General features: G+C 23.0%; 1 protein-coding gene across 1 annotated transcript in view; it reads left to right on the top strand.

Moving 5' to 3' along the window:
• LOC112601341 (transmembrane and TPR repeat-containing protein 1-like) overlaps positions 1-15,395 on the top strand; it is a 103,255-nt gene that overhangs the window by 16,943 nt on the left and 70,917 nt on the right. The window contains exons 2-3 of the mRNA XM_025348913.1: positions 4,856-5,033; positions 10,185-10,258. Of these exons, the coding sequence (XP_025204698.1) occupies positions 4,856-5,033; positions 10,185-10,258 (252 nt within the window). The remainder of the gene's footprint in view (positions 1-4,855; positions 5,034-10,184; positions 10,259-15,395) is intronic.

The raw sequence follows: 15,395 nt of genomic DNA, 5'->3' as shown, positions 1-15,395 counted from the left end.
AATATTATACAAAATAAATTTATAGTGAACATTGTAAAAAATATTGTTTTTAAATAGCCACCTTAATGCAATTATTTAAATTTACTAATCTACTAGGTATCTAATCATTAAATATTTGCGAGATAATAATGCTTAAAGTTCAAATACCATATTTGCGTGCTAAATAATAATCCTCAATGGGTACTTTGTTCTTGCAAACTTGAATCACCACTAAATTTAAGTTTTATGAAAATAATAATAAAACCGAACCTTTAAAATGGTTTTTTAAAGTTTTGTCTAAAATAAATGTAATTCAAACCTACTTTGGTATATTAAAAATACAATTTTATCAACGGCTTACTTATTGACTTTTACTTAGAATAAAAACGAATATGCGAATGATGTATATATTTTCATTTACTTATAATACCTTAGACTATTATCAAAATAATAATTAAGAATCTTTAAATAATATAATAAGTACTTTCTATTCAATGTGTTCTTTGTGTATCGTGTTTATTATTTTATTTTCACATATTTATATTTTGTTAATTATTTTGATGCATAAGATAACATTTTATTTTACATACATGTTTGATAATATAAATAGGTTCATTAATTTAATAGTAACTGTATGAAATTAAATTATTATAAGTAAGTATTTATTGTAAGTACTAAGTTATATTCAAATAAAAATATCAAATCAATTAAGAAAGTTTGATTTAACAAATCGCAATAAAGTTAATTAACACTTAATCGTGTACTTTATTAAATTTTTAATGTAATTGAAGGGGTTTAATTTCATATAGATGCTTAACATCAATTAACTCATGCTCCATGAGCTTATGCCATAGATTTTATTAATTTATAATAATAATAAATATAAAGAGTGTTTTCAAAAGTCCAAATCTCTATTAATTAAAACGTTTTTTAATGTTTTTTATTAACATTAAAAAAATAAATACATTTTTGACGTAGGCGTATTATTGTTATGATTGCTGAAAATAAAAATGAAATACTCGTAACCATAACACAAACATTTTTTTCATTAATTTGATTACTTCTGAATGAACAACATAAAGCTAGTTCATTAAACTAATATAATCTATTAAATTAATAATTTAAATTTGTGGTTACTCAGTGAAGATTATTGAATTATCATATTTTTAAGTAATGAGCATGTTGTTTTCTATAATAATAGTTTACATTAAAATTGTATTCACACAGTATTTCAAATAATCTTGAATTTTAATCAAAAAAAGTACTTATTCACTTTCATTAATTCATTACTTGAATCGTTTAGAATTAAATGAAGAATATAATTATATGTTTTGTTTAAGCAGTTTAGCAGTATAATAATGTTAATTGTGGCGTTAACAGTATATTTATAAAAAAATCGACTGTAATTACTATGTTATTATCTAAAGTACATTCAGACGATAGTTAAATAATAATTACTCTATTTTACTTTGTTTAAAGTATTTCAGAAGTATAAATTTACAAATTTTTTGTATACAAGTTAGGCATACAAATAAATTTCAAAAACTGATGAAAAAGATAACTGAGTTTGGGCTTCAAATGAAAAAAGTTCCTAACTATAATAAATGCGAGTTTTAAATTTTATAACTATATTATATTTGTTCAAAAAAAAAAAAAAAGAATATAATGAAAATAAATATTGACTTATAATACGGTATATTATACACTATATAATACTATATGTCTATTTTTTTGATTTCTCTACATCAATGTCTATATGTTTATACAAATAATTGCCTATGTAATATTTATGAGGTATAATCGTATTTAAACTGTTAAAATATTATCAAAATTTCGTATTCATTGAAAGTTTTTGAACATTTTAATTTACATTTAAAGAATTCCAAATCAACACAACTTTTTAAATTAACCTATAACTACGATGGAGGTAGTTTGACAAAATAATCGATTTACGCAGTGTTTTAATCACATCAGTTACATTTTAGCTACTTGCTATTTCTTACCTTTGTTGACGTGATGGGAAAAGTTTTAAAATGACTTCTTTAAAGAAGAACTAGGGTGGGAATTCAGGCACTCGGACTTTGCTGCAATCTATATTCCTTGCATAGGCTTTATTTAAATTAACTTGTGGATAATCGTTTGCTAGAGTAAAATTCTCCACGAGAGTTTAAGCTCTTCACAGAATAACCCCCAGTTTTAATTATTTCAGAAGAGAATATAATCTCTCAGTTTTAATTATAAGTTGAAAAAGTTTGGCATGGTCTACATCACAAATCGAGCAAATAGTTTTTATCGAGTATCCGTTTCCAACTAGTTTGGGTTATGGCCAAAAAAAAAAAAAAACAGTTAATTAATTGAATCATTAAGTATATTATCAATTAAAAACTAAATTATGAAAATATCATTTAAATTTAATTGAAAACCCAGCGGGAACCATGTATTGTCAATAAAATCTTTCAATAATTAAAAGGTGAACTTTGAAATTATATTTTAGTAATTTAGAAAAATAAATGAATATCGTGGAGTTGTGTGATAAATACATTGCAAATTTTATGACTATAGAAATATACTATATATACTATATAATATAAACTAATAATATAATGGCCTTCTTTACCATTACACCTCATATTCATTATATATTTGTATTACTATTATGATTCAGTCGTTAGTCTCAGAAAACTGTCTATACGACGCCACTATTTACAGGCCTATTCATTTACTCATTTTCCAGATATATATTTCTTCATGGTTTGAATTAATTTAAATATTTTTTTTTCTGTTTTCTATGTTACCTATTAATATTTTTAATATTTTTTTTTCACTTTATATTTAAACCTGTTTAATTTATATAATTTAGTAGATAGTAACAGTATCAATTATATATATATATATATACACAAACATTTGAAGTATTTCTGTAAGTGAATTATAATAACTTATAATTTTAAATTAAGTATATTACAATAAAAAATAATTTTTTAAGTTTAATTAAATAAAACTGCAAAATTGATTTTAATTAAATTATTCAGTTTTAAAGTATATTTAGATAATTCAATTAATTACAAATTTCAATACTTTAAAGATATTGAAAATGTAAATATATGATATAATTATCTAGATATATTTGATAAACAAAAATAAATTAATTATCTGATTAATTTTTGTTTTCAAATGCTTATTGACGAGTATTTTATTTTTGTTAAAAATCATTTAAATAGCAATAATATACAATCTTAATAAAGACATAGTAGAGGTAGCTTAAATTATTATGCATAATAGGAGTATAACTCCCAATGATAAATACACTAAACTTTGGTAATTATAATTGCCAATTAAAAATTAAGAGAGTATCATTAAATGATTATAAATTATACATACTAAATAATACATTTTTAATAAAATAAAATTCAATGTATATAATATTAGTGTAGATAATATTTTAACAAAAATTATAAATAAACTAGGATATTGTTTTATTAACTCGCTTATGTTTTTTTTATTTACAAAAATATAATGTTATTAGCATATAAAATAACAATTCAAAAAATATAAATAAGTTTTTTAGAACTTTTTTGTATACTAAATGCTAGTAATTTTAAATTATTTATTTAAATTCATATTTTAAGATGGTCAAATAATAGTATTTTAGTAGACACTTTGTGTACAATAACTGAATATTTTGATTTTAAAAATTAAAAACAGATAGTAATTATGTTTTTCTTTTTTTTATTTTTCGTATTTTTTAAGTATATTGTAAATAATAGCAACAAACTATACGTAGAAAAAAGTATGAAAAAATAACTCGTTGTAAAAATATTAAATGATTTGTTAAATGCATAAGTTATAACAATATCTTAAATTTTGATTTAATTAGTGCATTACTTGTTGATAATGCTGAATTTAAAAACATATTTTACAGGCTTAAATATATTTTTCTTATATCCAATAACTAGATTTTAATATTAAGATATAACTAAAAAGTAATAAATAATACTACTATTAATAATAGAATTTAAATATTTTCATTCCGTATTATACACAATATACAGAGATATGACTTTAATTATGAATACAATTTATTTTAGATGAAAATAGTATACTTAATACAAATTTATAGTGATTAAAAGTAATGAAAACTGCGTAAAATAGAACTTATCCAAAAATTTCAAAGTATTTTTAAATTTATGTTATTTGAAGTAAAATATTATGTATAAAAATAGTTACTAAAAACGTTCATAAGAATTTTTCGAATAAATTTAAAACAATAAGAAATATTATTTAAATAGATCAAATTTATTTTTCTTAAATATAGATTTGAGCTGAATTCAAAATTAACTCTTTCCAATACTTCGGAGTGCAAATTTTTTAATAGTTTAAATTAAAATTGTAGATTCCTAACTCGTTTATGTGTGTAACTAACAATTTTTTGTTTAAATGCATCAGTATTTTACTATAAACTGAATGTCTATATTTATGTTTGCAATAATATTATATAAGTAGTGTTAGGAAATTCTTTTGAAAGACATAAAAATTTATATTATTTAAATATTAATATATTTAATTAATACGAAAACATCAAAAGTTTTTTGTTATCTTTAATTCAGATGAGAAATCTACATTTTATATAACAACGGACTAATAATAGATGATTTTGAATTATCTATCTAACTTTCGCAGTATTTTTTTAGGAAAACTAAACTTTAAAAGGCTTATTTATTCCTAAGATTATTTAGATTGTTGCCAAACCAATATTTATTTTTTATTCACAAATAAATATATTTAGGTAACAAATGTACAAGAACAGCATTTTACAAGAAAAAGAATTAACAAAATATGTTAATTTATACAATAAATATATATTTTTGTGTTACAGATTGAACCATTATATATTTGGACTTCAACCTGTGTGGTTTCACGTTGTCAATGTTATCCTTCATGGCATTTGTAGTGTTTTATTTGCTCGTCTGTGCATTTCAGTTGCTGGATTAGAACATAAATATGGACTTTTGGCTGGAATTGTTTTTGCTGTCCATCCGATCCATACGGAAGCAGTGAGTTAATAAAACAAAACACTAATTTTCTTTATAAATATTATAATACTTAGTAATTTATTTATAAAATAACACTCATGACTTCAAAATCTATTATATTTTTTAAATATTTTCAATTGAAAAAAAAAAAAACAATATTTTAAATATTTTTCTAAGTTATAATTTTTTTTTTAGTTTAAAAAAAAAAAAATGATAATATACATTTTCAATTTCATATTCTGAAGCAAAATTGTTCCGTAGTATTTTGATACATATAAATTGAAATTCATATGAAAATTTTTTAGATTCTAAGTACTTAAAATTTAGTTAAATTGAGTAGTAAATCAACATTTTTCGGGTTATCCATTAGCACTTTACTCCGTTCACCTAAATGTTAAATATTAGAACTTAAAAATAATGTCATTCATAAAATTAAAAACTTAAAAAAATATATTGATAAAAAATATTTAATAATAATTTGTTTTATTTTGATTGGAAATTATATAAAAAATATTTTCAAAAATATAAATAGATTTTTAAATTAAATATGTTATTCGATAAAAGGATTATCTTGTGTATAGTTATTAATAAACATTGCATTTGAATGATAAGGTATTTAATATGTCAATGTTAAGTGTCATATTAAATAAAACATTTTATTTAATTCCTATCGTATTTGATGTGCTAAATATATATTTCAAAATACCTATTAACTTGAAAATAATAATATTATTTTTAGAAAGATAAACTTTACATTATATTTCTATGTATACGAGTTTGACATTTTTTCCATTAAATTTGTTCTATATTTTTATACAGAAAATAATTCTCTAAAATATTATATATTTACTATATAGCATATTGATGTTTTATTTAGGAAATTACATTTTTTTTAAGAAAATACAGCAGTTATGAAATAATAAAATCACTAGAACAGCAGTATTGGTTTTAAAAAGAAGTGTGTTTTTACGTGTAATATTACGTTTAAAAACATTTAAATTCTATTGAAACTTATTTATTTTTTTATAACATTATTATACCGTATAAAACTTTAAAGTACCTTAAATTATCAAAAATGTAATACTTATTATAAAACCATTGTTAATTGGGAAATATAAATCATTTTAAAATTATTTATTAATTTAAAAATGGCTAAAAGACCAGAAAACATTAAAAAAATACATAATAATATAAGAATTATTTTTGACCAAATTCAACAAATTAATATTTAAACATACTACACCAATTATGATGCACCATGTACCATATATTCATATACCTAATAGCTAAAAATGATTTAAATTCAAAATATTTTAATAATTTATAATTTATAGCAAATTATATCCTTAAAATATCAAATAAATTTTCCTGATAAATTTCAAAATAAATTGGGATTTGAGTCACTATTTATTGTTTGAAAATTAACATATAAATATATCTACTAAATTCTGAGTCCCATATTTTTTACTTTTTATAAGTAATAAGTTCTTATATTTACTGTCAGAAATTTAGTGAAAAATATAATTTTATCTTTAAAAAGTTTAAAGGTATAAGGGTATTGTTTATTTATGTTAAATTTTTAAATAGAAATACAGAAATAATAATTGTTACTTATATAATATATTCTATCTAATTATACTTATATTAACAATATTATAATAGTATAATTAATTTAAGTCATTTTAAACATATGAATGCTAAATAAACATATTAAAATTATAAAACGATAATAATAAATAATAAAAATATTATTTATGATAATAATAACTAAAAATAATGCCTTAATTTTTTTTTTTTTTTTATAATGCCTGTATAAAATAATTTTATATTATGTATTTAATACAGTTTTAAACTTCTGTATAATAAAAACTCACATCTCTAGATTGAAATGTCATAAATGGAATGAGTTTGTGAATTTAAAAACTGTTATATACTTATGTATCTAGCGCTATTTAATCATTTAAATATTAACGGATTGATTTTTGTTTCAAGAACATTAAAAAAGAATAACAGTGATCGAACATTTTCATATTTCTTTCAATGTCATTAGGTTCAAAAATTATGTGGGTATAGTAAAAAAAAACATATTTGGTCAGATAGTTTGTAAAACAACAACGAAAAAAAATATAATAAAAATAAAAAAAAATATTAAAAGTGTTTCAAATGATATGCATCCTGACGCTGGGGTGCTTGGCCGACTTTTTGATACCTTTTTTTATTGCATACTTGTAAAAAAAGCAATGAATGGCCAAAAGTTTCACGAAAGGCCAACAACCCTTGGTTAGCCAACTCTTTTTTTATCACTAATGTTCAAGGATCTTCGACGATGCATGAAAACTTTTTCTTGCCTCTTGTATATTGTATTATTATATGCGTCATAAATAATTGTTTATTTTTCTTGTCTTATTATATTTTATAACGTTTATTTTCTGTTGATTTTATTTAAAATGACTGATTAATTATTATTTTAGCAACTACTTATTATTTGCTTTTAAATTTTATTTTATTGTACTAATTATTTATTTTTAAACCTTTTGGAGTGTAAAATTATAACTGTTTACATATTTTAATTTTTAAGATCAATTTGAAATGGTCCTCTTAAAAATTGAATGCATTACATAATAAAACAAATAATAATAATAAATATTAAAATAAAAATATCTTGGTGTAAATATATTTTAAATTTAAATAATTATTATTAGATTGATATTTATCACTGTATTCGCGTTTTATAAATCTGACTTTTATGAATTATTTCTGTAGACATTCAATATGAATATAATACAATCATCATATTTATTTTTTAATCGATAGTGGACAGTTTTTCCTACAAAACTTAATTGTCATCCACAGTTACTCTGCATACGGTCATAGTATCAGATATCAAAGATTTTACCTCACGTGTTATTTTCTGTGGAAAAACGTCGATGGGAACTTGCTTTAATCTATTGCGACGTGTGCGGATTTTCAGTGCAATAACTCTTTGTATATAATATAATGGCCAAAGTCACCGCCATCTCCATGCAAAGCTTTTACTCGTATAGTCCCCAAGGGTGATTTTAATTAAAAGTTGTCGTCGCCGTTGTCAACATAAGATTATTTTGAACGTACGATGGTGGTGGCGTCGACTAACAAATAAAACACACGAAATAATCGACGAAGACAAAATTTTAGTAGAATAATAATAATATATAAATCCTCGTTGTCGCAGTACGATAGAACCATGGTTACGGTATATGCATATAGAAGGCATACAGATGTGATTTCCAAACTTTTTTCCATCGTGACACATAATTATATAGTTATTATAAGTCATGGTATACTTTGGATAAATATTAAATATTATCTACTTTCCAAATATAAATGGTATATATATATGTGTGTGTGTGTGTGTGTGTGTGTGTGTGTGTGTGTGTGTGTGTGTATAAAGTTCAACTTTTCGAGGCATATCTTTCAAATTTCAAGGGACTTCAGTGTGCTGTGGCACATCCTTTGGGAAACACTGTGGCACACTTGTATAATAATGGTGCTTCGGAGACGTTTATTGTTTTAATTGCAAAAGCTCATCCCATTCCGTCTTTCCAATCGTGTGTGTTACGGATGAGTTTTATTTTTTCCACCGATTTTATTTTTGTTGACTCGAACTTGAGATGAAATGTCTGCCGTTTTGTGTAATTTCCCTTGACGGCTAAAGGTCTGGACGATATGTACGTGTGGCAGTGGTGTGTGCTTTGAATTGCTTTTAATTTCGTTAGGTATACCATTGTGATCACGCTCCACTGTTGTCGACAAAGTACCGCATTTTTGGAAACAAGGGCACGTGGTTAGGTTAGGTTAGGTTAGATTAGGTTAGGATAGCTTTCCTTTTTTTCATAGAAAGTTCTGCAATCTTTGTGTCGCTTACGCAAATCTTGTTATAAGATGTGTAATATTATTACGTGTAGAATATGCACTTATTGTGTTAAATGGCCATGTTATGCCATATTATATTATATCTATTACCTACATTAATAGCTACTAACATCCTCACCCATAGCCAGACCAAATCACCAGAATCGATAAATTGAATTTTTTGAGAAAGGATAAAGTATTAAAAATGTATAATTATTTTATTTTTTATATTAATTATAATTTCCTTAATTTATGATTAAATAATAATACAGTATAAATAAATAAATATAAAATATTAATTAGTTATATTATACAGGAATAGAGTTAATAATTTTGAAATTACTTTCATCAATAAAAACTGAAGACGATTTACTCCAATACGTATTTTAATATTATTTTTAGTATGTTATTGTGTAATACATTCGATAATAGAATATCTGTGATGCGTATTATTATTTATTATAAACAATAAATTCAAACATTTTTTATAAATATATTATGAAAGCTTATGAGTAAACACTGAACCAAATAAACACAAGTATATTTAGACTTTTAAGCATATAGGTGTATTAGTTAAAAAGTATTTATTTTATATTTAAAGATAATATAATACTTCTTAAATTGTCAATATATTATTTCACACGTAGTTTTTTAAATATCAATAATGTTTTTCTATAAATTATTTCTCAGTATTTCAACTATTCCCTTCATCTTGAAATAAACGTCCAAATTGTCCACTAAAAATTCAAAAATATTACCGATATTTATCACGATTGTGTATATGACATGCAACCAGTCTAGTTCTTACTAAAAGACTTAACCTTTTGGTAGTATCGTTTTTATAATGTTATTTAATTTTGTAAGTACACGCACCATAAATATTTAGGTAACGAAACCCATATTTAGCATCGATCTGCACCGGCAAACCACAAGTTTTATTTGCAATGTTTTAATGTATGTACGTAAAAAAATATTGTTTTCAGAAAAAAATATATTATATGGTAAAATCGATATTTTAAATTTGCCTCAGATAAAATCAAAAACATTAGAATTTTATTGAATCCACAAAACAATTCTAAATAAAAATATTTAATTAAAACAAAACGCTTCATAAAATATATAGATTATTTTGTATTTTATAAATATGAAGTCAAGTATTATTATTTAATGCTTTGATATTTTATAGGTCCATTATATTTAGCAGTTATTAAATATGTGTATTTAACATTAAGTTTGGTTAGGATGTGGAAAAATGTTTCATCAGTTTAAAAATTGTTTCAGGTTACGGGAATCGTTGGAAGAGCAGATGTTTTGGCGTGTCTATTTTTTTTATTATCATTTTTAACGTATCACGAGTAAGTACATTGATATATTATTACATAATATGATCTCTTATAATTGTTTATTGGACATTTATTATATAGACTTAATATGTACGTGTTAATGTGATTTTAGTATAAATATTTTTATTGCGTCTTATAAAAACAATAACTATTCATTTTAGAATTCCATACACGAATTAGATTTATTTTGAATCCATAGTTTATTGACTATCAAAATTTGATTAAAATGCTCATTATTTTTTGTTAATCGTGTGTGATTAGGTTATTTTAGCAGTATAATATTTTTTAAAATTTATATTTTAAATTCAATACCTTACAAATGTGAAACATTTTTTTTTTTTTTTTGTGCTTGTTCTATTAGTAGAATATATTATTTAAATTACTTATAAGTTAGGATGATAAAAAGTAGCAATAAATCTATTTAAATTAATAATTTTATAGTTTCATGTAATAAAAATATAATACAATTAATTTAAATTATTCTGATAAAAATACAAATTAAAAATATTAAAAAAAAAACATTTAAAAACTGTAAACATAGAAAGATTAAAACTATGAAATATTCGTTGAAAAAATATTAAAAATATGTATTAACAGATAGTCGTTGAATCTTTATAGAGAATCATATCATAGTATAAATAAATAACACAATACAAATAATAATAATTTTATTCATTTTTAATATTTTTTTAAATTATAAAAACAGAAAAAAAAATACATTTTTCCACAACTTAAGTTTGGAAAATTAATACCTAGTTTCTATAAATAGATATTTATTACTTATTACTAAAATAAAAATATATAAAAAATATATAAATAAAATTATTCTTTTTATAGCCATTTTAATTTGAAATTCGTAGGAAATTAGGTATTTAAAAGATGTCAAAGAATTTGTTGTAATTCAAAAATATTTTTCAAGGGGATTTAAACTATTAAGATACAAAACTATGTTATAAACACACTGACGTTCTAAACTTTAATTTTTTTGGCATAAACCGATTTAATCGATCACATTTAAAACATTATTTTAGAAGAAATATAAATATTTAATAAAATATACTACTTGTAATATAGGTATATCAACCATCTTCGCTCAGAATAGGTTTTTGTATGCAACAAATTATTAGGTATTGAATTAAATTTAATGCGTATATTATAATGACTTAGAACTCACAGTGACGAAGTATACTAACCACATATTTTTTACAACAAAGAAATAATCTACTCAATCTTTTTTTTTTAATTTTTAATTCTGCAATATTTAGATGATGTAATTTTTTTTTTTTTTGTTTAACCGCTAATTTATAAACATTTTTTTTTTTTTTTTTATAATAATATATTACAAATATTTAGTTAATATTTTATATTTATATTCTACATTATATATTATTTTCTTTCTTTTTTATTACTACAAAAAAAAAAAAAAAACGTTCCTTGTATAATAATAAATTATATTATGCTATACATTTGCAGTACAAATATTTATAAGTATTTCACGTTTAAGAAAATAAACTTTTTTCTTACTTATATGAACTATGAAAAAAAAAAAAGAAAATAAACATAACTTAAAATAACGCATATTTTATTAATAGAATTTTCTTTATACTAACCTTTTACCATTGTTAATATTTTAAATATAATGCATGCATTATTACAAAGACACAAAATAATTATATTAAATGATTCGAATAAAGTTCTTTAGTATATTTCCTTATTAAAATATGCATTTTACTTTTTATTTTACTTTTTAAGAATACATTTTCATCAACAATAAAAATTAATATAACGATCCTGACAATATTTTCAATACATTTTTAGAATAATGTTATGCAAAAAAATATAATCAGTGTGAAAAGGTCTCCAAAGCGACAACATTTTTTAAAAAACAGACAATATACTCGTACCTCTAAACAAACAATTTTCGATTACGTTATCATCGTTTTTGTTGATATTTATGTCTACGATTAATATTAGTTGATCAGTTCAAGAATTCTATACTTTATTGAGGTTTAATTGATCTGCCGTTGGTGGAAGAAGAACGGTAATAATAAAAATTTCATTCTGACAAAGTTAAATCATTTAACGCATATATGTATTTTGGTTTTTAATTTATTTATTTAAATCGTACGACCACCATTGCCAGTGTATTGATCACTAGATTTATTCCTCTACATAGGCCCTAGTATTTCTTTTTTGTATTATTATTATTTTTTTTTTGTTTGTGAATAATTGAAGAAGGTAACGAGGTGCAATATGGTTTTTTACATTTTTTTTTCACCCCGGTTGCCGTCGCTTCATGTCCGACGCAGTGCTGTTGTATGATTAAGCATGAATGATAGCCCTCCGGTGCAGGAATTAGCAGCTGTGTGCAAAGTGCCAGTAAATTGTCGAGCATTTATTTAAGCCTTGCGCTTGGGATACATGCGTATCTATTTATCTATCTATACATATACAATATACATATATACCTATATATAACTCGGTGTACGCGCGTGTATGTGTGTGTGTGTGTGGGAAATGAGTATTTTTAACGGGCGTGTCGTCGCTATACCGTCACCGTGAGAGGTACACCAGGTGCGGCGGAGTTTTGTGCCCTGACGATCGTTTGTCATCGCACGCGGTCGGCAGATTATACGCGGTGGCGTCGTGGAGGAGCCGTTTTAAATGCACAGACGTGTAATCATTAATGTCCACACTCTACTCCGTCCTATAATATAGGTCTACTGCATTGGCACAATTGCGTTGCACCCGTTTTCGCGACTGCACTAGGTTTCGAATACGTCAAAAGACTATCATTTTAGACTTTAAAAAAAGCTAATATCAACCCATAAGTAGATATTATTTTTTATTAGTGAAAGTTTCATCGTCTGCTCACTACTTTGATCACTACAATATCATTCATTTTTAATAATTTTCTATAACTTACATTACATAACATTTTATTAATAAAAAAAAAAAATCATAAAATTTGAATCTCTATTATTTTTATGAAGACGATATTACAATTTCAATCTAAACAGTGTTATTTTATAAGTGACAATAATATTGTTTTAATTAACTCTTAAAGTGTATATGCATAGAAATGCATTAAATATGCAAGGATAAATGACTCACTAATAGTGTATTAATTATATTAATAGTTTTAATCATTACTGTTAACTGCAATTTATGTATATAGCAGAAGTTTGAGGTGTAGGGTCATGCTTGAATAAAAAATCTCGTCGTATCACTCACACGAGCGAATATACGCTAACATTTGAAACATCTTACCCTATACGCTTTAAGGGAATGACAATATATCCATATCCAAAATTTAATTCAGCCAGCACTGTCACCTTATAATGAGATATAATGGTATACGTTTATTATTTAACGTACGTTCTTTAAAAACTTTTGAACATATTATATGTATATCCTGGCATCGTAAACTTATAAAGACTTCAAACAATAAAATTAACAACAATATAATATGAAATATAGTTGTTGGAGACACTTTTTTTTTATGAAACAAATAGATACACTTAACACATTTATATATATTTAAGTTTATATTTAAAACACGATAACAGCACACACGTTTACTATCGAGACTTTCGTTTTAGCGTTCACACGATTACGACTGAACTGTTACATTTCAACAATTTTTATCATGATTTTTTTTTCCTGATAAAACATGAGTATGCCAAGAGTGTTAAAGCTATACATTATGCATTATTATAATACTTGTAGACGATCATATTTTTTATCATCGAAATTCTTTACAAGTTGTTACATAAAATTTTTGCAGCGACTACATTTTATGTTTTACCTCCAAGTGATTATAATTGTGTTTGTTTTTATTCGATACTTCATACAATTAAAGTAGTTTTTAACCTCTATAAAAAGGAATTCTTGAATATGCCCTTAAATGATAGATTCTCAATGTATTTAGCAGTCGATAAATCAATTGTAATTTATAAGTATAGTATTTATCATTGATTATAAATGCGCGGCAATTGTATAATCTTTATCCTTGAATGATTTATAAATAATATCAGTGTTAATTTATCTATTTAATGATATTATATAATACATAATTAAATGGTTAAAATGGTTATTGCACGATTGAGTTCGTTTTACCTTTTTAGCTTTTCGGTTAAGCACAAATGAAGTTAAATAACCACTGATTCAAAAAACTTATTATGATTGAGCACAAAATTCACTGCAGTTTTGTCACAATCATATTAGTGGTATTTATATGTATGATATATAAATTCAAATTTTATGTAAAAATTCTTATATTCTTATGATTTTGTTGTGTTATAATAGTTACTATTTGATAAATGACTTATGCAATCAAAAAATACATAAATTTTAATTGATGTGATGAATTTATTTTACATACTATTTTCTAAATTAAAACAGTTTTTCATAAATAGCTTCATATAAGCTGATTTTAAAATGTAAATATAATTCTTTTTTTCTAAAACTTAAAATCTATTTTTAAGTACAAGGAAAGAATTTTTAATGTTGATATACGTTTTTTTTTCTTAGAATAAATTTAGCCTCCAAGAAAATTATAACTAGGAAAATATAATACTTTTGTTAATGAGGCTAAATTGTAAAATGTGTTAAAGTGATTTAATATAAAATATAAATCAAAAATGTCATCAGCAAAACAAGTTGTGCAATTTACCAAAGTATTTCGATTTTTTTTTTTTTTTTTTTAATATTATTACAAATTAAATGCTTTTTGTCATGTATATAAATATTTTTTTAACATTCATATTTAAAAAAATCATAATTCTTATTTTTTTTTGAAGTTGAATAACAGCCTCAATAAGGGTTATTTAAAAGCAGGATATATATTTCATTTTTTCTCAGTAAATTGCTTTTCAAACATATATGAAATCTTTGTGTAAAAAAAATCGAAGTGTTTATGTCTTTCATAAATTCTGTATGAATAATTTTTATCAGTCTTGTCGAAACTAATTCAAAAACTTTTCTTTTTCAATTTTAATGTAATTTTTAACGTACAATTTTTAAATTGGATACCGTAGAATGATACTGTTCATCAAAAACGTTTTTAACGGAGTGATTGTTACCTTTTATTAACAAAACTGGTTTTAATTTATAGTTAATACATATCCACTCCATTTGATTATTTTAC

This window comes from Melanaphis sacchari, unplaced genomic scaffold (genome assembly GCF_002803265.2).
Source record: "Melanaphis sacchari strain LSU unplaced genomic scaffold, SCAv2.0 Contig77_pilon_pilon, whole genome shotgun sequence".
In the NCBI taxonomy this organism is placed as follows: Eukaryota; Metazoa; Arthropoda; class Insecta; order Hemiptera; family Aphididae; genus Melanaphis; species Melanaphis sacchari.
This window is presented reverse-complemented; position numbering and strand designations above follow the sequence as displayed.